The 26431-nt window shown below is 48.6% G+C and overlaps 11 protein-coding genes across 11 annotated transcripts; 7 read left to right on the forward strand and 4 right to left on the reverse strand.

The window, feature by feature from the left end:
* The first annotated feature begins 1017 nt into the window (after positions 1-1017).
* On the forward strand, positions 1018-2595 carry LACBIDRAFT_185317 (uncharacterized protein). The gene is made up of 6 exons (XM_001882712.1): positions 1018-1089; positions 1139-1223; positions 1309-1367; positions 1456-1595; positions 1747-1882; positions 2270-2595. Exons 1-6 carry the CDS (start codon positions 1063-1065, stop codon positions 2435-2437), a joined length of 615 nt encoding a protein of 204 aa, XP_001882747.1. The 5' UTR covers positions 1018-1062; the 3' UTR covers positions 2438-2595.
* A 1947-nt stretch (positions 2596-4542) lies between these two features.
* LACBIDRAFT_299929 (uncharacterized protein) lies at positions 4543-7208 on the forward strand (the record flags this gene model as incomplete). Its single annotated transcript, XM_001882713.1, has 7 exons — positions 4543-4639; positions 4699-4984; positions 5039-5332; positions 5387-5593; positions 5646-6083; positions 6136-6924; positions 6989-7208. The coding sequence occupies 7 exons, from the start codon at positions 4543-4545 to the stop codon at positions 7206-7208; spliced, it is 2331 nt and encodes a 776-aa protein (XP_001882748.1).
* Positions 7209-9439: 2231 nt separating this feature from the next.
* Positions 9440-10027, forward strand: LACBIDRAFT_299930 (uncharacterized protein; the record flags this gene model as incomplete). The annotated part of the gene is made up of 4 exons (XM_001882714.1): positions 9440-9488; positions 9542-9568; positions 9623-9855; positions 9908-10027. The coding sequence occupies 4 exons, from the start codon at positions 9440-9442 to the stop codon at positions 10025-10027; spliced, it is 429 nt and encodes a 142-aa protein (XP_001882749.1).
* A 399-nt stretch (positions 10028-10426) lies between these two features.
* On the forward strand, positions 10427-12393 carry LACBIDRAFT_299931 (uncharacterized protein; the record flags this gene model as incomplete). Its single annotated transcript, XM_001882715.1, has 3 exons — positions 10427-10639; positions 10687-10819; positions 10868-12393. The coding sequence occupies 3 exons, from the start codon at positions 10427-10429 to the stop codon at positions 12391-12393; spliced, it is 1872 nt and encodes a 623-aa protein (XP_001882750.1).
* A 579-nt stretch (positions 12394-12972) lies between these two features.
* On the forward strand, positions 12973-13283 carry LACBIDRAFT_299932 (uncharacterized protein; the record flags this gene model as incomplete). The annotated part of the gene is made up of 2 exons (XM_001882716.1): positions 12973-13042; positions 13099-13283. The coding sequence occupies 2 exons, from the start codon at positions 12973-12975 to the stop codon at positions 13281-13283; spliced, it is 255 nt and encodes an 84-aa protein (XP_001882751.1).
* A 1095-nt stretch (positions 13284-14378) lies between these two features.
* On the reverse strand, positions 14379-15087 carry LACBIDRAFT_236486 (uncharacterized protein; the record flags this gene model as incomplete). Its single annotated transcript, XM_001882829.1, has 3 exons — positions 14379-14458; positions 14886-14943; positions 14989-15087. Coding segments are annotated over 3 exons (237 nt in total), but the record flags the coding sequence as incomplete, so codon positions are not given.
* A 63-nt stretch (positions 15088-15150) lies between these two features.
* LACBIDRAFT_299933 (uncharacterized protein) lies at positions 15151-15456 on the reverse strand (the record flags this gene model as incomplete). Its single annotated transcript, XM_001882830.1, has 2 exons — positions 15151-15270; positions 15322-15456. The coding sequence occupies 2 exons, from the start codon at positions 15454-15456 to the stop codon at positions 15151-15153; spliced, it is 255 nt and encodes an 84-aa protein (XP_001882865.1).
* Positions 15457-17606: 2150 nt separating this feature from the next.
* On the forward strand, positions 17607-19733 carry LACBIDRAFT_236402 (uncharacterized protein; the record flags this gene model as incomplete). The annotated part of the gene is made up of 8 exons (XM_001882717.1): positions 17607-17957; positions 18028-18114; positions 18170-18667; positions 18698-18756; positions 18810-19069; positions 19124-19228; positions 19280-19437; positions 19485-19733. 8 exons carry the CDS (start codon positions 17607-17609, stop codon positions 19731-19733), a joined length of 1767 nt encoding a protein of 588 aa, XP_001882752.1.
* A 98-nt stretch (positions 19734-19831) lies between these two features.
* On the reverse strand, positions 19832-20735 carry LACBIDRAFT_328686 (uncharacterized protein; the record flags this gene model as incomplete). Its single annotated transcript, XM_001882831.1, has 4 exons — positions 19832-20171; positions 20241-20437; positions 20506-20534; positions 20654-20735. 4 exons carry the CDS (start codon positions 20733-20735, stop codon positions 19832-19834), a joined length of 648 nt encoding a protein of 215 aa, XP_001882866.1.
* Positions 20736-22407: 1672 nt separating this feature from the next.
* On the forward strand, positions 22408-22841 carry LACBIDRAFT_154927 (uncharacterized protein; the record flags this gene model as incomplete). The annotated part of the gene is made up of 3 exons (XM_001882718.1): positions 22408-22518; positions 22594-22674; positions 22725-22841. Coding segments are annotated over 3 exons (309 nt in total), but the record flags the coding sequence as incomplete, so codon positions are not given.
* A 331-nt stretch (positions 22842-23172) lies between these two features.
* Positions 23173-24356, reverse strand: LACBIDRAFT_299937 (uncharacterized protein; the record flags this gene model as incomplete). The annotated part of the gene is made up of 3 exons (XM_001882832.1): positions 23173-23269; positions 23320-24062; positions 24120-24356. 3 exons carry the CDS (start codon positions 24354-24356, stop codon positions 23173-23175), a joined length of 1077 nt encoding a protein of 358 aa, XP_001882867.1.
* Positions 24357-26431: the final 2075 nt, after the last annotated feature.

The following is a 26431-nucleotide window of genomic DNA, read 5'->3' on the forward strand; positions in this document are numbered from 1 at the left end:
ATATGAGACGCCATGAAATTCTTGGACAAAGAACTGAAATGAAAAAAGCGTATCAGCTTGACGGCGCCAAGAAATGAAGCGAAAGAATAATAGATAACAGGACAGAGGCTCCTGCGGACAATGTTCATCTCAATTCGTCGTTGAGTTACAGTAAAGCGCGACCACCAGAGGTTGGATTAAAGGGCCTCTCGACGATGACTGTCCAAACACAGAACTACCTTGGAAACGAAGAGTAACTTCAAGCTTTACGGGATCAGAACCTTTGGTGCAACAAATGGCAAACCGAGGACTTGGGGTTGACTCTAAAGCGCGGAGTGCGCCCAAGCTTTCGTAGGTGGGTTGAGTCAAATCGGCCCATACTGTGTAACCAACCATCGACATACCTCACAGGAGCTCCCTGTACATCGACCGATAAAAACCCAAACGCTTGAAGCTTCCTCAACCAAGGAGTGAATTTATCAAAGTATATCTGAACGCCGTCTGTTATATATCAGTCATAGATTTCAAAAGCGTAACAGAGCTTGTCGCCAACCGTTCGTCAAATACAGCGAGTTACTTTTGGTGGTCGACCAAGAATTGTTACTGATCCCCCTGCCATCTAATGCAAGTGCCGTCTTGAGGTGAGGCGATTAATCCAGAATCATGAAATTAAAAGACACCAGCGAGATCCATGGGCGTCCTGCTGAAGAAACGATAATCTAGAAACCAATGATGCTTTCAGTAAGACGCTTCGAGTTGGGGCGTAAGGAGGTCACCCTAGCGCAAGGGAACGCTTTAACGTGGAAGAGAATCACCAAAAATGACTCTGACAGAAGACAAGTTGATAATAGCGCCAGAGAAGAAGTGAAGCAATTCACAAAAGCAACGAAGGCAAGGCGCTACGAGTGTGACAGATGTGACGCCTCGTGGAACCCAACAATGTAAATGCACGTGATTTGATCAAGCGCATGATCAATTCTGAACCCCTTCCCAAAATCACAATCTGCCGTATGTGCATCGCGTGTTCTGCGTGTTTTGGCGCAGCAGACTTCTCTTGAACTCGCACTTTGAACTACTAAAGACATGCCCCCGTATTTCGAAACCGTTAAAGTAAGTTGTTTGTCACTTTGAGGGCACATTTACCATCGGATCAGTGTAGTCTTTCGCGGACGTGCCTATCGCCGACAAGGGTGTAGAGACGCAATCGTTCCTAGAAGCCTCAGATGGTCTTGTTCAGTTGTTTGGTATGTACTTTCTATCAAACGTACTCTGAACAACCGAGGACTTAGAGGAACCCCGCCCCCTTGGCGTGCACGATCCCGTTTTTAGATTTGTTAGGTTCTGGAGTTTTTGGATTCGTGCAGGCAGATATCAGGGGTAATATACAAGTGAGTCTTTTCATTTTTATTCGTGCTTCCTGTGAGCATCCACACTGACCAGGTATATCTACTTGTTTTTCGCTTCTCTTTCATTTAGGGACTTCGTAGTCGTTATGAAACGGCTCGTGATGCGTCAGGAACGCTGGAATCCCTTGTAGAATACGAACATCAAGAATGTGCATGCTCCGCAACCCAGATGCAGAAACACGGTACCCCATGCCTTGTTCGCCTCATTCGGTAAGTTCTTATCACGTTGAATTGGGTAGCTTTACTCTTTCATTTGGTCTGTCGGTTAAAATTGCTGGATTAGCTATGACATTCCCTTTATTTCAACCTTCTATCCTTCATTGTGGTTTAATGTGCATGTCTGATTATATATGGATACCAGGGGACTGGCGTTCACATGCAAGGCGCTGCAGAACATGCAGGCCGATAGGTCTTCGGAATTATATCCCTGCTTCAAACGTTCGTACGATGAGGTCCTGGGACATCACCATTCCTTCGTCATCCGCTCTATCGTTTCGGTGAGTCAGCGAGCCACTTGACTCCACCGCCATCTTTGAGATCTATTTCCTTATCCTTCCATTCTCAATCCCTCTTCATTTCTGGGCCCACTTGTCTGGGTCATCCATTGTGTCGGCGTTGACAACATTCCGTCAACATCGTTCTACATGGGTGTTCCTTACTCGTCGGTTTTCGTCGTCCTTCTATTAAATTATCATCAAAGGCATTATTCTGCGTATTTGGTTTTTGCGCACCACATTATGAATCACGATCTTCTGACCGTCGTCTTCCTTCTTCCGACTTATCATCTCCGAGTCCTCGCGATCCTTTTCCAATTCCGAGCTCCGAGAACATCATCGCGCTGCTAAAAAATCGATACTGATATCCGGTGGTGTTTTCCCATATAGGTAGCGATCCGCGCCGTCCCACGGCGCTCCGATTTTTATCGGAGCATAGCGCAAGGCGGGTCGGCGGAAAAACTTGATGAGGAGCTAGCAAAGTGGCTCGTGGGCTTGGATGGGATTGTGAAACGTATGTGTACTTTTTTGGAAAAGGGAGGGTATGGAAAGGTTTGAGAGCTCTGAGCTCTTGCATTGTATTGGATGGAACGGAAGTACGGTTCGGATCCGGATCGTCCTCCGTGAGCTATAATAGTTCTTGATAGACTAGTGACAGACGATACGTGGACGTTTTGCCATATCATGATCCTGGCGATGCTGCGTGTGTCGACGATAATCTCCCTTCTGCGAATCGTTTATTCGACTACTGGTTAAAGAAAGAGAGAGCAGCGTTTTGGATCGATAAATCACATCAACGACTAATTAGATGACTTCGATGTCTGTTGCCAATTTGATGTCAGCTCAGTGATATTTCGCCGGATCGGGATCCCCAATTCCACCTCCATCTACTTAACGACTCCGCAGTGCTCAACATCTATCGTCTTTTATTTTTATTACTCGGCCGCCACGATACGATACGTCTATTTTTTGGATACTATGAGATCCTCACAACGCCGATCGACCTTGACTACGTCGGATCCACGCCAACATGACCTTCATATACCTGTGGCAGCTGACTCTCACTAGGTTTAAATTGATAGTACTTACCAGCACGATGGAAAAGCCTGTTACAGCGGAGAACCAAGCCATTAAGCAATGTGGTATGGTGTTATAAGCGTATGTAGTATGACATCCTGCCTTCTTTTTTCCCAGTTGGTCGAATTCATCAAGTTGGACCAAAGTTGGACTTCAAACGATCATTGACCGGAGGAAAAAATCCCGGCGTAAATAAACAACATTTCTATCGCTATCGCGATTCATCTCGACGTCGACATCCCCACAAACGACAGGTTATGATAAGTATAACGAGCTACTTATCATGACATGAGCACATGCCATGCGCACCAGCCACCCGGATACGATCCATTTCGTTCGTGCGATGTATTCGAAGGGGCTGCGCCTCTGCTACGCCCCACTAAGAATAGGAAGTAAGTCGGAAGCGCTATTAATAGCAAGCCCTTTTGGGATTGACCAAGGCTTTGTGGCGTGAGTTGAGAAAGTGTCCTTGATGCTTGGAAGCGTTCGGAGAGGCACACCAGGAACGCGAACACAGGTACTACGATTTGAGCAGACGGGGAGAGGGGATGGGAGGGATCCCGCGAAGGTAAGTGTGTGTAAGCATCGAAAGTGAGCCGTTCGGTTTGGTTGGATGTGCAGGGTCACGATGAAGATCAGGGTAGACCCAGAGCACTTTCAACGACGTCAGTGGAATAGGGATCGAGAAAACCGGCGGGAGGTAAGTGATACAGTTGCTTGTTTAGATTTTGGACTATCATTGACGAGTAACGCGTGATCAATAATATCCGAGACGCCCAAAAGGCGCTTGCTGCTTGAAAGCTAGAAATGGGAAGATTGGAACTTGAAAGAGAAATTTTGATCACTCGCAGAGAGAAAAATACGGAAGGTGGCTTACTTCCAGCAGAGCCAAGACCAGCGGAATGATTTGATTTGATATAGTGCAAAACTCAGACAAACCTTCTGGACTGATCCTCGGGGGTAGGTTTGTGATCGGTTTGCATTAGGGGCTCGTCAATTACTACGGATGGACGGGGTGGTGGAGGTGATGTCTTGATGTAGTGTGGTGGTGTTGTCATTTAGAACTGAAAAGAGTGGATTTGGTGACAACGAGGGAGAATTCCTGCTGTCAGTTGGACGGTGTAACAGATGGTTGTCGTCTCAATGCACACGAGGACCAGATCGGTGCCATAGATGAATGTAGAAATTAAGTTACTGATCCGACGACATACCTCCTGTTGTCAGAAGCTAGAGTTAGGTAATAGGTCTTCCGGGAACGATCCCAAAGGGTTTTTCTGTCTTCTTTGAGCCGAGGAATGAAATTTTGGAGGACGGTAGGATGTCGGAAGGAGCCTGAAGAGGTAAGAGGAAAGTTGGGAAGGAGGTAGAGTTTGAGGAATAAATGTAAATGGATGTACATGCGTTGGAGACCAGGAGAATTACGCGCAACTGTCTTTCTGAGTGCCACTCGATCAACGGCATAGTTTTTGGAGGATATCACGGCATCTGCGGATGAACTCCGAAAAAGAGTTTAACATAAAGCGGAGTTTCAAAAACTGATATGTTTGAGAAACACCGCAATTTGCATTTTTTTCAAACGTCAAGATATGCTTTGGAACCGAATATGCTTTTCCGCTAAAAGGCGGGCCATCGAGAAGTTGTTACATATCCTCCCTTTTTGTCCTCCATGCCTGAGGACACTAGGTCAGTCACACTCCACCCGTTACATTTTCTTTCCCTCATGGCCCTCATCATTCCGTCAGTTCACCGAGCCCCACGCCGCCCGCAAGCGCTCCTCCATCGTAAATCGTCCTTTCCTCGGCTCGGCCAGTGCTCATTCGTCTGTAGGAACCCTCTTAAACGCAAGGAGCCCTCTGAGGACAAAGCAAACTCGGCCTCGAACTTGCTCCCAGCCGGAGCCATCATCCCGCCTGGGGAATACGAAACCGGCCGCGTCATCTGCGAATTCTGCGGTACAGCCGTCTCATTTCGGGACGACGACACCGGCGAATTCTCGTTGAAACCATGGAATGCACACCGTAATAGTTGGTAAGCATTTATTATTATTCTTACGTTGAGATCTGAATCGCATTATTTATTCAGTGTCGCTCCAGGGTCATCTTCAGCAGGTGCCACTTCAGCTGCTGGTCCGACAGTGATCTATACCCCAGAAAGCACTGCTGAAGCTCTGGCTCATCCACCTGCCAAACGACGACGTGCCAAGCGCACGGAAGAGGAACGTATCGATTATCTTCGTGCTGATCCCTATGTAGCTCAGTTTGAAGCTTACCGCGTCCTATGTGCTTCGTGCGACAAGTGGATTCGTCTTAGGCCGAATTCGACATACTGTTCCATCCCATGGGACGCTCATCGGAAGAGTTGTCTTGCCAAGAAGATGTACGTATTCTTTTTTTGACTCAGTTCGCCGTCGAAACCCTCACCCCATTTCAGTAATAGCAAGAACGTTTATGCACTCGAGGAGCGCAACAGCCTCTTTTCCAAGGACCCGCATATTCGAAAATTCGATGCAGAGCGTGTGCTCTGCGACTTGTGCGATAAATGGCTCAGCGTGCCGCCTGATGATCACCAACAGGCCTCTGAGAAGTGGCTCCAGCATCGTGAGTCATGCAAGCAAGCTTCCACCTCTCCGATCATTTCGTAGGTCTACCATTCTTCTAACATCGATGCTTTTCTAATGACGGTCGTGCAGTCGCACAACAGCTACGTCACCCACGATCCAATCAACAACCTCAGCCCCACTCGCCTCAGGCTCATCATCAGTCCACCACCCCACCACCCCCTCAACCACAAGTCCTCTATCACCTAAACCCACCGCCTCCACCGCCCAATCCCCATCCGCACACCCACTCTCCTCCTTCCCACCCAAACATAGCACGTTCTCTCACGGCTCACAAAACTCCCCGTCATTTCACGACCTCACACCGTCAAATTACGCCCCTGCACACGAGTCCCGTAGACGTAACGCGGAACAAAGAGCAGCCACTCTTCGTGCTGATAACCTCATCGGCGAGGTCGAACCCAATCGCGTATTTTGTTCTCTCTGCGAAAAATGGGTCCAACTTCGTCAGGACAGTTCGTATTGCGCGTATCCCTGGCTACAACACAGGGGAAAATGTCTCGCACGGTAGTGAGTTGCTCTACTCCCCCATCCATTCAATTTTTATTGAGTAATTTTTTAGTACACGTCGTAAGCAGAAGGCGGCAGAAGTTGAGTCCATCAAGGCCCGTCGACATGCGGGTACCGCTGCACATTCCGCATCGGCATCACAGTCCCAAGTCAATGTGGACGACGACGATGTCATGTTGTCTGAAGAGGACCAAACAGGTTCTGACCTCGAATCGGAGGAAGGCGTGGCAGGTGAAGGCAGTGAACAGTCCCTCGACATCCCTGCTCTAGCGCCGACTGGGAAGAAAGTGGACCAGGAGTCTCAACCTAGACGTCGTCCCCACCATCAATATCCTTCTTCATCGTTGGGTGGTGGTGCTGGGCAGCCTCATGGGAAGCAGAAGACTCGGTACCCCGAGCTTGGAACCTCTGATTCCTCGCGGGTATACACCTACCCACCTCCCAGTAGCGGGAGGAAGCGCCACCACCATCTTGCCCCTCGTCAATGGGAAGAAGACCTTGATGCTGAGGGGGAAGCAGATGCCGAGGGCGACGACTCGTATATGGATACCGACGAGCAACGACGACGACAGCACCCTCCCAACCCATTCGCCCATCTTCCTCGCCCTCAGCCTCTGTCGGTCTCGCGTTCCTCGACGACGGGGACCGGACAGCAGCATCGACACCAGCGTCATCGGGATGTTGAACACCAACACCATGCTCATCATCTCTTAGGACCTAGCCATACCTCACAGCCACTATCAGTGCATCCTCATAGGAGTGGACAGAGCGGCGGACATATCGCCCCTGTTCGACGTCCGCACCCCGTCGGTCTTGCTGATCTTGACACCCCCGTTGGGAGGTGCGTGTTTTCTTCCCTTCATTACCATCGTTAAAAACATATTCACCATCTTTTACTTACGCAGGAAAACATTCGTGTTCAACTCCATAGAACACCTCTTCAGTACCACCTACGAAAATACCGACGAGCTCACTATCTCCTCCCTGCTTGGCTACCTCAATTCGGCCATGCCGACCGACAAGCACGAAGATTTCGATACCGCTGAGGTTGCAAAGGCCGTGACGGCCATGCAAGAGAAGGGGATGGTGGTGATTGAGGGCGACGTTGTGAGGTTAGTCGAATGAGGGGGTAAAGGACGGGGGCACTTGGCTGGACGTCTTCCTCGATCCGCAGGCTCGACGCATGTTTTCTTGGGTTTCTTTGCATTTTCTATTTCATCGTGCTGTCAACATGCTTTCCGATTTATTTTAGAAATCTTCCTCTCACCGTATTTCTTGCACCTCAATTTCTTGGTATATACGTCTACGGCGGCCGATAACATCATAACCCTCATTCCCTCTTACCTTTCGCACCATTGTTCACACCACACCGTGCTGTATGTCATGTCAAATGTCATATGTAATCTACGCCGATCCCGGCGTTCCACATCGGACCTCAGTTCATTGAGGCGAACAACGATTTGAAGGACATTGCTCAGCCACCATTTCGTATGTCTGGAGATGTCGGAAGGAATCTGCGACATAGCGGATAACGGCATTCCATAATTAATTAACTTCGAGCCTGAGTTTGGTTCGGAATGAAAGATTTGATCCCTTTGACACAATGACAGGAAGAATGTTGGTCGGAATCAACGGGCCTTCTTTGTTTCCGGCGAGGGAGTAACAGACAAACAGATGTAACAACGGAAACAGTGTGCGAGTTTTACTTTCAAGGAAATGTCAGGGAAGGCCTTTTGCGCCTTGAAATTTTTGAAAGCGGCTTTTTCGGTTTCTGTTGAGAGGAAGCGAATATGGTTAGATTTCTGATCGTGTGCAGACACGTACATATGTCTTTTCAGGAGATGTTGAAAATCCATTGTTCGCGGAGATTCAGCGGAGATTGAACTTAAATTGTTGAAATGTGTGACGGTTTGGTGACGGTGATGTTTTTGTTGCATTTCCTTTCTCGCTCTGCCGTTCGGTTTGATTCAGAATACACTTAAATTGGGACATGCAGTTTACGGAAAGGTGAGGCGCCTACTTGGGCTTGTTCGCTACCCCTTGGACCTATGTTGGATGGCTGTGCGCTCATTGTTTTTCTTCGCTGATGAACATTACGAAGGCGGAAGGTTATGTTTTACACACATCAAAGATTTTTCGGAAGAAGGCACTCTCCTCTTGGATAGAACGGGTTTGAGTCGCTCTCCCGTGCGGCCGGGGAAACGTACGGTGGTCGCCTCGTTTACCACTGACAGAGTGAGTCCACGAGACGATACTAACCTGATGTATGTCAATTCTTCCTCTTAAGTTGAAATGAACTTTCAGGCGCTTAGGGTTAGGCAAACCTTCTTCTCAAACGTCGCCGGCGGTGACTCACTCTGATCAAGTTCGCCGCGTAGGTATCTGCCTCGAGGCCCAAGGTCAATATAACCCTTTGAACAATTTCAAGGTTCCTGGCCTTTTTGAGTCGTTTGCGTCTCCTTATTCGACATTCCGTTGACATGAATTCAGGAGGTCCTCGTTTTGAGGGTACATTTGTTCGATACCCGCTTTGCCCCTCCCGCTTTGGTGTCACAAGCCTTGGCCTCTCACGAAAATACCTGGTCCTGGCCTTCCGACCGGTTCTGCCTGTGATGCTTCCAAGTACAGCCTACCAAACTTCTCGGGCTTGTTTCCCCTTGGTCTGAATGTCCGTCTGCATTTAACGTGTCAGCTTGTCAGGGAAATGAATGGCCGCCTCGTTGTGGTTCCTTGACCTGATATTGACGTTCAACATGTCTCTTTTATATAACGTTTGCGTCGCTAATTTTTCCATTCTAATTGAGGGATGAAGGTCCACAAGTCGCGGCGACATAGATTTCCGTGACACGTGATCAAACCGCGCGCTTCTCCTGGAATTGGCTCAGTTGACATAGACATCGTACCGGTACGCCGCACTCCTTGATATTACGTCCCTGGCGTTTTGCGTGAAGTCACCCTCGAATAAAGTTCCGAGTTGTTTGTGTCGCTGAGGAAGCTGTGAATTTTCGAAATTTTCGTCGAGCTGTAAGTGTAGTGGCCTGTTTCTTCGGAAAAAATTTACAGAACCTGATTCTACATTTCAAAAGACACAATTTCGTATTTTCTAGGCCTATCTGTGGCCAGCTCCTGTGACCTTTGAGTTCATCAAATTTCGTTGACTTTGAATTGGTGCAGTACATATCTACCAGACAAGGCGATATCTCAGTGTCATTCAGTCTTTTCCACAAAGAGGGCCTCCATGGTGTCCGTGGATTTTGTATAAGCTCAGTACTTTCCAGCCTGCCACGCGATTTCAACTAAATTTGAAGTTTCTTTCATTATTGCTATTGCAGCCATCGCTCAAGACCTCTTTTCTAATGAAGGGGCCTCGCCTCATGACCTTTAGAGGCAGAATTATATGGAGTTGTATGTTTCTGATTTTCTAATCACCCAATTGACGCTGATCTAAGTTTTATCAGTGATGGTCTGTGGATATTTGGCGTTGGGTGCGTTCGTCATAACCGTAGCCCAGGCAGTAATCTGAACCATCATGCACACAGCTTTCGTGATTGGCGCTGCCATCCCATTACTGGCCTCATTGCCGCTATCGCCATTATGGAATATTGCATACCTTTCTCTTCAATATTTTGGCAATTCACCTACACCTTCCCACTTCTGCTCCGACTTGACTACGACGTCATCACTGATGCAGTGGGTTCCGATGAACTTTATTCTGCTGGGAAAGGAACGTCTTGTCGCATTGATACGGAGAGATTGGTTTAGGTGGAAAAGGGTCAGAATTATCTTCGAGCTCCTTGATCCAAGTGAGCTCTGATCTTTTACAGGGTTTATTCGGCGGGCGATGGTATTTTAAGTTATTAAATTTAGGGATGGGACTGGGAGGGCTCGTGATGGCTTGTCTTGGTATGTTGACGAATTTCCATCGACAGGAAATAGACAAGTAAAAACGCGGTAATCTAGTAATGTGGGGCGCTGGAACATCTATCAAGGCAGTGTTTGCGAACTCGGCAGCGGCCACTTCATTTGGTTGTAAGGCGCCGGTTTGAAGGATGCGTGAATCCGAGGTGTTCATATGCCGTTTGTGACTGTTTTTTTTTTTTTTGTAAAGGGCTCCTCTTTTTTTTACGGCCGGCGTATCCAAGGCGTCAGTACTCGTCAGTATCTGTCTAATTCCGGCTCAGCTACTGGGTTATCCACTCCAAGGTCTGAGGTATGCTGACGTACATTATTTACACATGTTAAAAATTAAGGGCTGGCATGCTTGCAACACGTTCTTCTCATCGTTTCCAACAGCGACAAAGACTAAACGAACATCTTCCGAGCCCATCGCTGCCAGCGTCAAGATGGCAACACGAAAGCTTAGTCTTCACGCCTCGGCCCTAAACGACGAGGAGTACACTCTCTATACTCAATCTCTGGACGATATTGCATTGGCGGAAGACATTGAAGGGGCCAAGGACGATGAACACTTTGAGAGAATGGTGGTGGGCATCCGAGAAGTTAGGGCCTGGCTTCGAGGACGATATTCTCATGTTCCCGGCTCTCAGATCGATACAGTGAGCCTCAATTTATCGTTATTGCCCATCACTGATCTCGGCAACAGATCCTCAAATATTTTTCGCCGACCATGAAACAGGGCGACACTTTGTCTGGCGGCGAATTTTTTGCCGCCATAAGATTGGTAATACATGCTGAGCAGGGAAAAGAGGTTGACAGGGCCCTCGCCTTCGTTCAAGGTGTGTCCTCAACGTTTTGTTCCGGTCTTGGGCTAACATCGTATGTAGCCCATCCAACTCCTTCTAGGCCGCAGTCGCGGAATGAGACGCCGATTAAAAAGCACTTGTACCTCCCACCACCACCATTGCGTAGACAAACCGTTGATTCTTCTGTCTACTCTGCAACCTCGACCACTAGAGTTTCGAGTACATCGGAACCACCCCCACGACCCGCTTCACCTCCAAAGAGACATCCACCACCGCCTACTTACCACCCTCCATTACATCCTTCCCAGCACGCGGAGCCTCCAAAACCTATCCTTCAACACGCCAATCACAACCCTTTCGTACAACGCCTACCGGATACGTCTTCAAGGTTACCTCCACTTCCTCCTCGTAAACCGCCACCACCACCTGTCCCATCTTCGTCCCATGTTTATCTCGCTCCTCCACGCCACGGAGCACGTTCAGTTTCTCCCTCGTCGTCAGGCGCAGCAACGCCAACTGTAGCATTCCCCAAGCCAGCCTCACACGTGACGTCGGCCCTCATCAAACAAAGTCTTCAGGCAAGCAAGGCAGCGCAAACGATGAAAAAAGCCGAAGAGCAGCTGGAGAAGGAGCGGGTGATGCAAGTGCTGAAGAGCAGCTCAGTTGTCTCGGGTTCGCATTCCTTCGCAGGTGCCAATGGGATCCTTGGCTCATCTGTCGTCATAGGAACGAGTGTACATAACCGGGGTCACAGCCCCGTCAAGGATGACCCAGTGTCAGTCTATTCTGCGCCTCCGCTTCCAAAGAGGAGGCACCACTATCAACAACAACCATCGCCGCCAATGTCAACGAGCTCGCTGGAGCAAGTGGCTTTAGCGACGACGGGGGTGCATCCAGATTCTCCATCCCGATTAAACCTGGACCTTCCGCCCCCACAACACCCGGACCGCAAACCGCCATCGACGTCTAGTAATATTGAATCGTTCGAGGCCGTATACGGCCCCAACACAAGCACGACCACCCTCACAGCTACCACGGATGACTCTCCCACCGCGCGCGTTTTCCGCTCAAAATCGTTGCATCAACCAAGCCCACCACGCCCACCGCTACCACCGCCCCTAAGGCGCAAGAGACCTGAAAGTGTACAGGTGCTCTCGTCCGGAGAGGCTTTGTTCCACTCAAGCGTAAGTGATAGGTCCGTGTCCCGTCACACGTCCTTCTCCAGCCCAACCCCAACGGTCGCACACCGACGGTCCTCCCTATCCGTTTCCGGCGTCTCAGCTTCGTCGTCGCCTTACCCATCGACCTCTCATGATCCCTTACCCCACATGAGCAATATCCAGCGGACGATTGCGAATCTCCAGCCGAAATTTGATGCGCTGAGGTTTGATGGGAGTAGGGCAAGGTATAAAGCTGAGGCGGGCTTGAGCCGGCGAGGGTTTGTAAGGGATTCGAGTCGGGGGAGGGAGGATCAGGAGGGGTTGATGCCTTCTAGCGGGGAGGATGCGGGTGTGGATTCGGCGGTTGAGGTTGAGGATGAGGATGGGTTTTGGAAGGAAAAAGATAATTTAAAATGGCCTGCTGGCGAGGGGTGGAAGCCGCTTTGAATGTCTTTATTAAAGGGGCTTAATGTATTTTTAAGATTTTACAAAAAACATTCTGCGTAGATGAGGCATCAGAGGATTGTAAATTTTTCGTCAACTGCGCCATTGTGCACACACTCTTTCGGAAGCCTTTCTAGTACTCAGTACTCATCTTCCGATTGGGCCGTCCGTGCTTTCAATATGTTTTTTTCCCCCTTGAAACGAGTGAGGATGTAAATGATTCGAGTTGTTACACCAGGGATAGGATGATAATGGCGAGACTTCCAAAAACTTCCAGGCATCGGAAGGCGTATTCATTTGGTGAAAAGGAGTAATCACCCAATAATCACCAATTATTGAATTCGAACAATCACTATAATGAGATTTTTGTCCGACAATGTCGGAAACAAATATCAGCTCGCGGGTTACGCTCAGGTTGGTTCAACCCTTGAAAAAACGCCTTAGCCATCTCCGACATATACCAGCCTTCTCATATAAAACCTCGGTGACGTATGCAATCACTACCAGTTTTCGTTTCGTTTTCGTTGAACGCAACTCTCTCCAAGCTTTCGCTTTAATCCACTCGCGACAAAACAAAACAGAATGGTCAAATTCGCTGCTTCCATCTTGCTTCCATCCTTGTTGCTGTTGTTGCTGTTGCATGTGCTGCTCCGTAAGTTTTTTTACTCATCGCAATGATTTTTGGAAGGCGCTAACCAAGCGCTAAAGATACGCACAGCAGACGAGACCTCAGTGATCTCGACCTGTTGAAGCGCAAGATTCCTTCCGAACTCGGCGATATTTGTGCTCGGCACGACTTTGGCAACCCAGCCCTTCTCGAGCGGGCCTTTGCCAGAACGCTCCGTAGACCAAGACTGTCACGTGTCCATCTACGGATTCTTCAATCCACGTGACGCAGAACACGGTCACGTCAGTCGTCGCGCCGTCGTCGTCCAGCGTTGTGCCACCTGGCCCACTTGCTTCCTTCTAACTCCCCCTGCCCGCGTGCCTTCATTTTTTTGACGTTGTACGCAGTATCTTTATTACCTACATTATATTGGTATGTAATTCCTTTCTACCTCCAAGTTTTTGAGGGCTGACCTGTACGACAGGTTCTTATTGTCGTATTCAGCACCTCGCCCCCTTTTCACTATGCCCTTGTGCTGAACGACCTCAGACAACACTGTCTATTTATCGGGCGTTGTTCCGAAAAACCTCAATGACGGGCCGTCGACGACGCCCGCGCCCCGGGCTCTTCTCAAGGCAGTGTTATCATTGTACACTACACATAATTGTTGTACAATGTAACAATTATGGCATTCTATATATCTATAGCGAGAGCGCGTGCGCCTTGCGCGCGCAGTAGTTCATAATCAACTAAATTTATCTATGCCATAACTTGATGTGATACTTAGTTCGTCGCAAGCGTTTGAAAAAGATAATGCCTCTTTCTTCCTTTTTTCTCATCCTGTTTACTCCGTGCCATGCAGACTAGGTTTGGCTATTCTCCCGGGTAAAACTATTCAGAAACCCCCCTTTCTGGTAGAAACCCGGGGTTTCCGAGGGTGGTTTGAGAAACCCTGGCACACGGTCAAATTGAGTTCTCGGTGACCGGTGATGGTCGCCGGCCGCGGCTATTATGTAGTCAACCAGTCACACGTCTGTTAACTCGCTCCCTGAGGGAATCTACTGGCCGCGGATTCCTCATGAGGTTATCATATCATAGAGGACATGAGCCGAATGTGACAATGAGAACGAATGTCTGACGCTACGCCATTGGTCAATGATAACAAATGTTGTGTGGCAAACGAAGGCTATCTGTCAAGCCCAGACACTCAACTTGATTGAACAGTTGAGGAAAGAATGTTTGATAGATAGATGTTCTTGAATTATGGTGACCGGTACACTGGTGAAAAATCTCAGTATCGAAGTGCGAGACGAATTGAAGATGCAGAGAAGAGATGAATAGAATAAAGATACAATCTGGGGACATGTAGATGACAAAACAATCACATATACCCTCCGAACCTGTATAGCGTACGCCCCGATCGTTTCAAGACATATATGTACAGTTCCTCAGACGCATTGGCTCGGACGCAGACCCATGAGCAAACGGCGCCAGGCTGCAGTCACATACAGCGGGACACAATATGCCGTAGGCGTGGGGAAGGAAAACACAGACGCAGTGGGTTGTAGATAGGTGAAGAAGGCGGCGCAATTTGAGAGAGGATGGAAAATGTCACGCATTGAAGAATGTAACCCGTGCTTCAACAGCTCGACTGCGCGTTTTTAGCGTTTTGCGGGAGTTGTCGTGACCCAAGGTCTCGTGGTGGAACTCTGCGACACAGCGGGCAGGAAGGAGCTGGCCATGCATTGTAAGAGGTCCTCAGAGTCCAGAGCGGGGCGTATACGTTGTTCAAGGATATGAGTGGTACGACGTTATCAAATATTTGGGACTTGAGACCGGATGGAAGGGGTCTTCAACCTTGACACCAATGAGTATCCGCATGTCATACGTGTTCCCCAATTCTTCCGCTCAGCGCGCTCTGTGTATGTTACTGACACATGAATAACCTTGGAGTGAATGGTCAGAGACACGATGAAGACAAGCGAGATGACCCACTTTTCAATGAATATTCTAAAAATACCACGCGTCGCCTCAAAGATGAGACCAGCGATACCCTTCACACCTCCACCGCGAGCAAGACGACGAATAGCGATACACAGGTCGGCAGTCCTGCATTGATTTCGCCCGACATCATCCTGGATTGCTTGACGAGTTTAGAAAATACAGCAACTCCTCGGATCATTCTCCAGTGGGTTGCAAGTCTCGGAGCTCACGCGCTTCAGCCCAAATCCATTAGATTCTCTTGTCCACCATTCGTTCGGGTTTTGTTCTACCTACGGCGGCCGTTGAATAGATGAGATGATGATAGTGATGAAGGCACGTACCCTGGATGTTATCACGAGGTATTTCTCATGCAGAGTGGGTTGAGGACGTTGAGGTAGAGATACAAGGGTGGTGAGCGCGGGAGTTGTGAAGTGTACACGTGTGACATCACATAACGCCGTGGACGGCGAACCCATCAAAATTTCGGATCTGACTATAGAGGGTTTCTGGATAAGGTTATATCAGAAACGGGGGTTTCTACTAGAAAGGGGGGTTTCTGAATAGTTTTACCCTATTCTCCCTCGTTCCTCATCCCCTTACAATCTCTTCCTTTTCCCCAATTGACTTCCCTGTCTCGGATAGTGTCTCTTCCGTGACTTGTAAGTACATCAGGAAAATGACAATTTGTCTGATCGGGCTTACGCGCCTGATCGCGGCTACTCTGCTTATGATGGGCCTTTCGCACAGAGTTTGTGATGGTCAGACAGTTATGTAAAGACACTCAGATGATTTTTCCTTCTACTACTAGTAGGGTGACAAACAAGTTAAAATAATGGATATGTAGTATGACGACGTGGGAAAGTCCTTGGTCAAGATCCCGCCTCCATCATGAAGCCAACATGAAGCCCTCTGATGAGGATGAGGCATCGCGGTGTACACACGCCGTTCGCTTATTACCCAGGTTTCACCATCAGGCCGTTGAAGTCAACAAAAATCGTTTACATAAACTCCGCCTTTTTTGAATGTTCCCCAAACAAATTTAACCAAGCAACTTGAACATGTTCCCTCCCGTTCGCTTTGACACCACTTTCTCGTTCGCTTTGACAACTCCAGGTGTGTTTGCCGTTCGCTACTTGGAGCCTCGCGAGCTTCGCTTCCAGTTACTAACAATTGTCGAACAGGCCTAACAAAATGCGAAACACGAGGGGTGACAAGTGTCAAGAAAGAGGTGCCTTGATTATTTCAAGTAAATTCTTCGGCACCCAATCAGCACCACGGCGTCAAACTTGAAGTACCTTGATGGGACTCGGAAATTGTAAGGCGCTGGCCAAGGTATAAGATCAGGCTTTACCCTCTGTTATCCCAGAACTTATTCCTGACACGCAAAGTACACGTCATGTTGTCTAAAGTCCTCCTCGCGTTCCTTGTCTTCGCCCGGGCTGTTGTTGGCGAAAACCTCCAGACCTGCGGCGTTGCGCAGTACTACCCATCACAGTATACTTGCTTCGACAACGATTTTCTCTGCCCAACGGGTCCTTCGGGGACCTATCTTCGCTGTAACACTGCTTGCTATCTTCCGTCACAATACGCGTATGTGTTGATCGCTGCTTCGAGTATATTTAAGCGTGGTTGACAATGTCCCTCGTCAGGTGCTCTGACAACCAGCTCGTCCAGATCAAATCAAACGAGCTACTTCAGTGTGGGTCCGCGCGATTCTATGCCTCTCAAGTTCGTACAGTTCCAAAAAAATTATTTAAGTGGTCCTAACGTCGTCAACAGTATGTATGCTACGACAATGACTTCCTCTGCCCTGTGGTCAACGGCCAGGCATACCTTCCTTGCGGGCAAGCCTGCTACAGTAACACGGAATACAGGTAAGACCCTAGTTCACCCCATCGAAAGTCGAGTGACATTAAAATTCAAATTCTCATAGTTGCATCAACGGTGTACTCGTCCAACTTCCCCAGCCGACTTGCGTCTCCGAGTATCAGGCGTGCGAGGCTCCTAACGGTGAGATATTGTCGTGCTGCACTGGGCTATCCTGCGTTGCGACAAAATGCCGAAACCTGGCAACGCTTTGAATGGGTTTTGTCGTCGAAATGGAGCACTTAGTCGAGACAAGAAATTGAATCCGTCATCCTCAGAAGTAGAATATTTCGAATTGAACTTGGACTACATCTTCCACTAACACATTGCGCTTTGATTTCTGTGATGGGGTCGAGCCGTCGATATCTTCGGTACAGTGTGGTAGCTTATTTGCGTTGTACAAACACCACGTTGGCCTTTCCACGCCTTCTTCGATACACTCTGAGCCAATTTTCCTTTGTGACTGCGCTTAACCGATGTTTGGTGGTTCTAAGAACCGGGGGTACGATGTACCGAATTTGCATTGGCAATGCTATAGTCCTCAAACCGACGCGTCGCGTTAGCATAGTCGCAATAAAAAGGACAAAAATATACGAACCTAAACGGCTACCAGTCATGGTGTCATTTCTAGGTGTCTGTGCTGCGAAGAAGCTGGGAACTGGAAAGGCGCGTTGTCACTGTTGGTGACGGTGAGCAGCTGGTTTAGGGTAAGTTGATCAGGTCAAATTGCCAGAGTTATTTTTGTGTCACGTTCTCCTCAATGCTCCGTCGTCCTTGCCGTCGTCTGTCAACAACGACAAGAGTATGCAGTCTCGACCTCCACCGCCCGCGCTTCTTCCAATTGCGCTCGCTCTCGACCCCTGCCGGCGCAAAAAAGCCATACTACCTGACTACTCCCATCTTTTACCCCAACGCTGTCCCACATATTGGGCACCTTTATACCCTGGTGCTTGGCGACATCTTTGCGCGGTATCAGCGCATTCTTGACCCAACACGCCCAGTGCATTTCCTTGCAGGCACCGATGAACACGGTCTCAAGATTCAGCAGGCGGCAGAAAAAGCGGGCGTTGAACCCAAGTCCTTTTGTGATTCGCTGAGTGGGAAATTTAGGGTCTGCAACCTTTGGCATTAGTATGAGCAAGACGAGTTGGAGCTGATTCGTGGGATGGTGCTGCTTGCAGGAATTAGCGGACCGAGCAAGAATCAGCTATACCGTGTACATGCGCACAACGCAGGAGCAACATAAGAAAGCTGTTGAGCATGTGTGGGTGCGTCCTCTAATCCCTTCATTTGTCGTTCTCTTAGCTGAGGAATCCAGGATAGCTTACTCTCGATCGGAAAGGCTTCATTTACAAAGGGCAGTACGAAGGATGGTACAGTATCACGGATGAATGCTTCTACGCCGATGCCCAGGTCATGCCCGCAACTCTTCCCTCCTCTTCCTCGTCTAGAGGGGAAAAGCCTGCAATGATATCAATCGAAACATCCTCTCCAGTTGAATGGACGACCGAGCAAAACTACATGTTCCGGCTATCTGCGTTTCGTGAGGCTCTGGAAGAACATTACCGAGAACAGAAGACCGAGGTACATCCGCCGCCATACCATTCCGCTGTTCTGAAGATGCTTGGCTCTGCTTCGTCCTCTACTTCATCGTCAGCGGACGCGCCTGAACCAATCCTGCAAGACATCTCCATCTCCCGCCCTCGTTCCCGCTTGTCATGGGGCGTCCCGGTCCCCACCGACCCACTGAATCATACCATGTATGTCTGGTTTGATGCTTTACTCGTTTATCTTTCTGGCGTCGGTTATCCGTGGTCGCATGTCTCTACCTCCAGCGATTCTAGCGCTGAGCTGGGGCCATCGATACCATGGCCAGCGGATTTGCAAATCATTGGCAAAGATATCCTTCGGTTCGTTGCCGACCCCTCCCCTCACTACTATTACAGTCTGAAGTCGTCTCTAGGTTCCATGCGTTATATCTGCCTGCCATTCTCATGGCGCTCTCCTCTCCATCTCCCCCCTCCTCATCCCCGTCTCCACCGCCACAGAAACTCCCGCTGTCATCCAAAATCTTATCTCACGCACATTGGACCGTTTCACGCCAGAAAATGTCCAAATCTTTGGGGAACGTCGCTGATCCACTAGCCGCCATGTCTACTTATGGTGTCGACATCGTCAGGTACTACTTAGCGATAGTCGGCGGCCGATTCAGGGATGACGTTGGTCTGTTTTGTTCAATGCTATCCTCATTGTGGTAATAACGCTTCTACACAACAGATTGGTCCCCAGAACAGCTCACTAAACACTCAAAAGAACTCCAATCGCTCCTTGGCAACTATTTCTTACGCGTCACGTCTGAGAGAATCAGCGCTGTTGCGCAGCGTGCTTCTTCGCCTCTCCCCACACTGACTTCCATCGCCAACTGTCAACCAGCGGCCACCGAGTCAAATGCATCCGAAACGATAGAGGAACCGAACCCCAATCGTTCACTTCTTCTCTCCGCGCGTGCCCTCCCCACGCAAGTTCAGAAAGCACTCGATAATCTCGAAGTGGGTGAGGCGCTCGAAGAAATTATTGCATTGTTGAGACTGGTATGCCTCTATATTCCCAGCTATCGCCGCTGTTGATAAACATTTAGGCAAATAAAACTGTCACAACCATTGCACCCTGGTCGGCCTCTTGTCCTCCGACTAATGTATACGTTACTCAGCTGGTGGCGCTTGAAACGCTGAGAATCACTGGGATATGTTTGCAGCCGTTCATTCCGGACGTCGCGGAGAAGCTCCTGGACGGGCTTGGTGTGCCGGCTGGAGAGCGAGATTGGGCGAGCGCGCAAAGTGAGGTGGATTGGAGAGGTAGAGTTGTCAAGGGTGTGCGGCTTTTCTAAAGAGCTTGCCAGGTAATGGGAAATCAGGATGAACCGTGCAGAAGCTCTGGCCATAGTATATTATTATATGTGTCCATTAATCGGGAATGATTCTCCATCTACGGAGCTGAATATGAAAACAAAGTTGAACTGCCATCCCTCCCTGGTCTGATGGAGGGATCAACTTCCTCCAAGTCTCGTATCCTGGTTACCACGGATGCACGGAAATTGGTGGAGAATGGCGAGGGGATATTCAAACTGTTGACATAAAACTCAGCAGTCGTTTCGCTGCCCATCGTGAGTCTGCTATCAGCAGAGGAGTGCCCGTGCTCATTGACATCGGATGCAATATCAAAGCTTATAACACCCCGAGAATACGTGGGTTGAAGGGGTATTACTATAGGCTTTTCAGTCATTTCCGCATCGGTATTTTCGGGGCCGGGGATGGGAGCCTTGACCCTGCATGACCCAGCTACTTAGGTTATGTTGAGAATTGGAGATATTGAGATCGGAGGTACGTATACGTACATTTGGTAGCGCGAATATTGCTGCGCCGACGACGGCGAAATGCCATCAGAACAGCGATGCCAATGCATAAACAGAGGGCCCCGATTAGTCCACCAATTACTGGGCCTATACGAGTTCTCCAGGTGAGGGAATGTTTCGTCGCAACGCCTGGAGCAGCAACCGCTGGGTTGGTAGTGGATGCTCCTGAAGGAAGCGCCCTATTAAATCGGGTATTCATGACATAGTCAGCAAACACCACCCCTAAGCAGTTGAGTGGATAACTTACTGGGTAAGGCTTGAGTCGCTCGACGCCGTCTGTGAGGCAAAAGTAGACGTAATATGACTACTTGTTGCCGCGGTAGCTGCCATCACGATTGTGCGATTCAATCCTGTTAGTGGAAAGCACGTAAGGGAAGCAGGGCTTGACCGCCTACCCAGATGGTTGTATGAGGCCGTGTCATATTGAAGTGACTCGGTAGTGGCATACCATTTTGAATTCCATTCCAAGATAGACATATAGGCTGCCGCGCTGTTTATCGTCTGGGGGGAGTGTTCTCTTCAATTTACAGTACAATCGTTGTGCGAGATGATGAGTGCGGATAGGAAGGATGGGGCGCTCCAGCCACCTATATATCCACGAAATACATCCTATTTTCCGGAATTCGTAGTCAGGGATGGCCTGTGCTGTTACTTTGGCGTGAAGAGGTTCGCAAGGACGTACCATTGATTGACCGGACAACCTTTACTTCGAATGCGCAGGCCGGTAAACAAACGATAAAAAGGGCTCGAAATAACCAAGGACTTCCGTGATATCACCGATGAAGAGAACGGTAGCCATGCCTACCACAACTGGGCGGAGAATCCTCCGGGATTGAGGAACGTAAAAACCGCCTTGAGTGGATTTCTTAGCTTCTGGCAACCCCTTCGGTTTCAGCGTGTAAATCGCTATTAGATAATGATTGCACCCACCAGAGCAGTTGGTCAGTTTCTGACGGAGAAAAAATGTCGGAGTAATTGCTAGTACTCCCTCATTTTCTGGAATACGGTTACTCAATCCACAAACCCACAAGATCGTAATTGCAGATATGTAGATCTGTGTAATCGCAACGAAATCGGAGCGAAACGAGGGTCTGGGGTTCTTACAGACATCGTTGCTGAGTGATTATCGTTCTGTATGAGTTCCTCAGGCAGAAGTGGTTGTTTTCTTCGGAATGCTACAATACGAACTATGCCGTACGAGGATGCGTAGTTCCAAGATCTTGGTAGCTCATGAAGGGACCTAGGAGAACGTTAGAAACGTGAAACAAAGATAACCGTATTGGACCCAGGTAAACCAATGGTAATCAAGGGAACCACTGAAAAACCGGAGCAGAGAAGCGTCCAGGCGTTGTACCCGTCCCATGCACGGAAAGTACAGAGTGCCTTCTCAGCTGATAATATTTCAAAGGTGAGCTAAATTTCTTTCAAAGAAGTACACTCACTACATCATGAGCGTTGCAAAGTTTACGGAACTCGCCCTATCCAATGGTACTAAGAATCGCCGCAGGCTTGGGTCCAAGCCCGTCCCCGCTTCGTTCGTTTCTTCAACGACTCAGCCATTTCCACGCGATGTATTGCTGCGCGTTCTCGGAGTCGTTACAGAGGAAATTGAAGTGGACAATGGGAGCTTGTTCTTGAATGAGAATGACCATAAAGGAACGTTGTTGACATCTAACAGTGTCAATGACTTGTCAAGAGATGATCATGACCATAAGCATTTTATCGCTCACCAAAATGAGTCACTTATATGACATCTATCATCGCATAGATATGGGGGAGCCCGGAGCCGGGCTTTTGTGACGCGGGGGTACTGATATGTGATCGTGCTTGTTGCAACGTAACGTGCCTGCCACACAAAGACAAATACTCATGAAATATTTCTCTTCAACCCGCTGCCCAGCTTCAGGTCCTTCCAAATTGGCCATAATGAACTCCGCGCCTTACAAACTAACAGAAATTTGTGCATAGATAGCTCAGCTCCGAGTCAAACTCAGCTTCTCCTCCATCAAACAAGATCCAACAAAGGCGCCAAGCGTATCAGGGCGCCAGGCACGTGAGTGTTTGACAACTCAGACTATTTAAATTGACGCGCCCGCCAGCGAACAGTTTCTTTCTCCCCAACCACCAGCACTAGACCAACACCATGCCTATCAGTCACATCGGCTTGAATACCCCTGATATTAACGCTCTATCTGCCTTCTATCTGGCGGCTCTCTCTCCGTTGGGTTACAAGGAGAAGATGTCATTCATGGATGGCAAAGTACGTGGATACGCTGGTGGGTGTGAGCCAGACTTTTGGCTGTCTAGTCTCGATTCTCGTCCCGAGGAGTTGAAGAAGGAAACCGGGCCGTTGCACCTTGCGTTCTCGGCACGAACGCGCAACCAAGTGAGGGCTTTCCACCGTGCAGCCTTGTACGTCACTCTTTTTGTACTTCGATGTTTCAAAGTTGACATTCACTTAGGGAGGCGGGTGCTACCTGTAATGGACCCCCAGGATTGCGCCCTCAGTACTTCATGACTTACTACGCTGCGTTCGTCATCGACCCAGAAGGACGAAACATCGAAGCAGTTTGTATGAAACCTGGTTTCTGGGCTGAGGAGTGGAGCTGGGGAGTTTGGACCGCTGTTATCGGTGTAACTGGAGTGGGACTGGGAGTGGTTTGGAATTATGTGCTCTGATTGCATGGGTTCAAACCTACATCGTTGTCTTTTCTATTCTGTACCCCGCTCCCAAATCCTGACTGAATGTTACGGGCGACCGGAATACATTACCGCAATGAGTACAAAGTCATACCATTTCATTATGATATACTACGCACGATGATATAGCACGGCATCCAAGATATGTCAAGAACTGGAGAAAATTACATTACAAATGAAACTAGAAACATCCTGGGAAGCATAGCGCTAGTGTTCATCGATGCCCGGCTTTTCCCTTGGGACTACGTTTATGCTGTCCTCGCCTCGACTCCTTCGGGTATTCACATGTGAGATCTCGACGCAGACATTGACTAAAAAATGTGGTAAGAACGCTAACATCAAAATAAAGTCGATTGCGTACGCGCAAGTTTGGTCAGGTTCATCCTCACTTGGGCGACCACACGCAATTTTCCTCTCCCTACAGAATAAACATGCGAGACTCAACCTCTTCTGCCCTCCGTCTTTCTTCGGGATGTGTGGCTTAGGCGGAGGTGCGGTCGACTGACGTGGGGGTGGCACCGACGCTACCTTTTGTTTGACCGGCGCGGGAGCCGATCGACGACGACTGGAGGACGGAAAATGTGGTTTAAAATCCATATCTAAATCAGAATCAGACGAAGGCCTTTCCTTCCGTTTCGCCTTAGTAGAAGTTTGTTGAGTCTTGGGCTCAGAGGGGGTAATCGGAGTTTTTGAAATCTTGGACTCAGCGCGACTGAGCTCCGATAGAAAAAGTACATTGGCTGAGAGCTCGGAGTATGAAGAATGTTGGGTAGGGGAAATGGGAGGGTGTTGAGAGCGATATGGGAGTAGATTGACGGCACTGTAATGAGGCTGGCCAAACGCGTCGTATGCGAGTTGGTCCTCGCACGGAATCTCATAGGTCTGCCATTCAACAGAACCTTCCGCGGAATTGTAGTACTGAAATGAGCCGCACGTGCTGGGGTCGGAGACCGGGGGACTCGAAAAGTCCCAATCATCACCATGCGCCAAAGGTGTCTCGCAAAAGGTGTCCGAAACGTAATAAGCGATGCCGCCGGCGGGTTGCTGGCTTCGAAAGCGATCACCTTCATCATGCGGGACGTGTATATCCTCGGACCTGTCAAACTTCGGTATGTCAGTTTCTGGGGTGTAAGCGTAAATCGGAATTCAGTGGCCACCCACCTCCTGGTGCGATGCGACCTGAAAATTTTGAGTTGCGGGGTCATAGGTGGGTGAAAACGTTGGTTGAGGCAAGTATAGATTCGGAGCAGGTGTTTGAATATGGTTTGGTTGCCTGCGACCCATGGCTGTGAGTGGTTGATTCAAATCGAGAAAGGACCGTCGGTTCTCATCGCGGGTAGCTGGGGAGAAGGTGGGTTGAAACGAGTCCTGATAGGAGGAACCGTATAGGTTGGACATGATGTGATGCGTATATCGTCGTATGGTTAGAGGGGAGAAAGAATGGCGAAGATGAGAGGACGATGAAAGAAATAATGGTGGTGGTTGTGAATGAAAAGTCAGAATGAGACGCCCTGAAGACGCCTTGAAGGCGAAAAAGGATAAGCAAAATTCGGGGCGAGGTACAATTCATTTAGAACCCTCACGTACAATCGAGCTTAACCTTCATTGGTCACTTCTGGGCACAAGGCCTGCCTTGCGCTTGTCAACAAATGTCAAGTTGATCCGTTCACGTGTCCCAAGGGTTCGGCGACATCGCTGATGAGTCCGCTCAACTCCATTTATGCGCCAGGACTTGTAGAATTATAATGAAGTTGCCCATTTCTAAATGATCATGACCAGTTGATCAAGTTGTCACCGATTAAACAATTACGTAGGTTCATTCATGCACGACAAATCCTCAAGGTTATGATCAAGTCTTCGGAGTTCCCGATCTTGTAACAAATTGTAAGATAAGATGATGCCGCACATCACAGCCTCAAATGTATTGTCAGGTCTTGTGGAGGAGGTCACCAGTTTTTAGAAACGCGAGGACGACAGCCACATGTCAACATGGATCCGAGCGAAGTGGATCCAATGAAGAACTGCTGTCCCATTGTTGTGGCGGAATGTGTCAAACCGAGGGTAAGTTTCAAGATGTGATGCTCTCGGGGTCAGAGTGTAAACCTTATGATTGCAGCGGCCCCACTCAAATCTGAACTTGCTTTCCAGTAGCTTGTTGCTCTGTTTCAAGTATATATGTTCATAATGTTCTCAATAAATTCACGCATGTCAGGAACAATTAATTATGAATGGTATTAAAATGGTATCCGGCTTTTCGGCTTTTTCGGAAGAGCGATTACCACTAAAACTCGTCATAATCTTTTTGATAGAAAAAGGGGTTGTCGAACAGAAGTCGCTTACAAACATCGAGGTTCTATGCATTGTCTCTTTGAAGATATACGCGTCTTCGTGTTTCTTTGTTCTGGTTGAGAAAATGAAATAAATCAAAAATAATTATTGGAGGTCGCCCACAAGTCGTGGAGCTCGAATAACTTGGCGAAGCACTCGTTGAAGATAAAAATAAAACGAAATGAAGAAATATTTGTCTTTCCTGACCTTCTCACCTATTCGTTGAATTTCTTTGGTGACCATGGGCGGGATAATCCTCCTCAGTGGTGATACTTATTAATTTTCCATATATTTAAACCCTTTCACCTTCAATACTGCCTTTGATATTATTATTAGTGGACAACATCAATTCAAAGTGATCATCAGGACAGGGAGAGTCCAAAGCTCATAAGCCGCCGATTTCTTTAGCGTGATTCAGATGCCGTAGATTACCATCCCCCTGTGACACGGCCATTCGATCACGGCTTGAGGCTAGGGAGATCATTTGAGGATCCAGTTTACGAGGTTGCTTTCAACATTCAACACCCCAGACCGAAACAAGATGCACGGCAGGAATTATTTTTTCCCCTACCAGCGGTACCGAGCTTTCCTTTGTTCCTTAGCTAATTATTCAGTGTTCGCCCCCTGCTTCGCGTTACATGGCGTGTCGGGTCATGAGTTCAACTAATCTTGTCAAGTACATGGCAATGATATCGGTTGGCCTCAGATAGGCATTTGAGATCGAAGCGTCAAGATAAGAGAGAAATGCTCCGCCAGCACAGGAAGCCGGTAAGTCAGAGGAAGACCGTTTGATGTGATCCAGGGTTGAGGGCATTATAGATTTCGATTCCCTTCCAAGTTCCTGAGAGACGAAAGATTGTGTTACATAGTATTGAAATTCTAGGCACCGCAAAACATGGCATTTCTTACCATGTGAGAGGGTGGACTAGAGTAGGAAGAGTAAGTACATTTGAAATGACCTCACAGTCGATCACGCCGCAAAACCACTGCAAGGTCAACTGTGGCGTACATAGCACCAGTGCGCAAATGTGCTTACGGAAAACTTGAAGACGCCTTTGATGGCGCAGGATTGCGTTTTTGAATTCCGAGTCGGCATGTCACATGTACACCAAAGCGCCGCAAATGAAATGTAATGAAGGCAAGAG

The sequence above is a fragment of the Laccaria bicolor genome, genomic scaffold, assembly GCF_000143565.1.
Source record: "Laccaria bicolor S238N-H82 LACBIscaffold_18 genomic scaffold, whole genome shotgun sequence".
NCBI lineage: Eukaryota > Fungi > Basidiomycota > Agaricomycetes > Agaricales > Hydnangiaceae > Laccaria > Laccaria bicolor.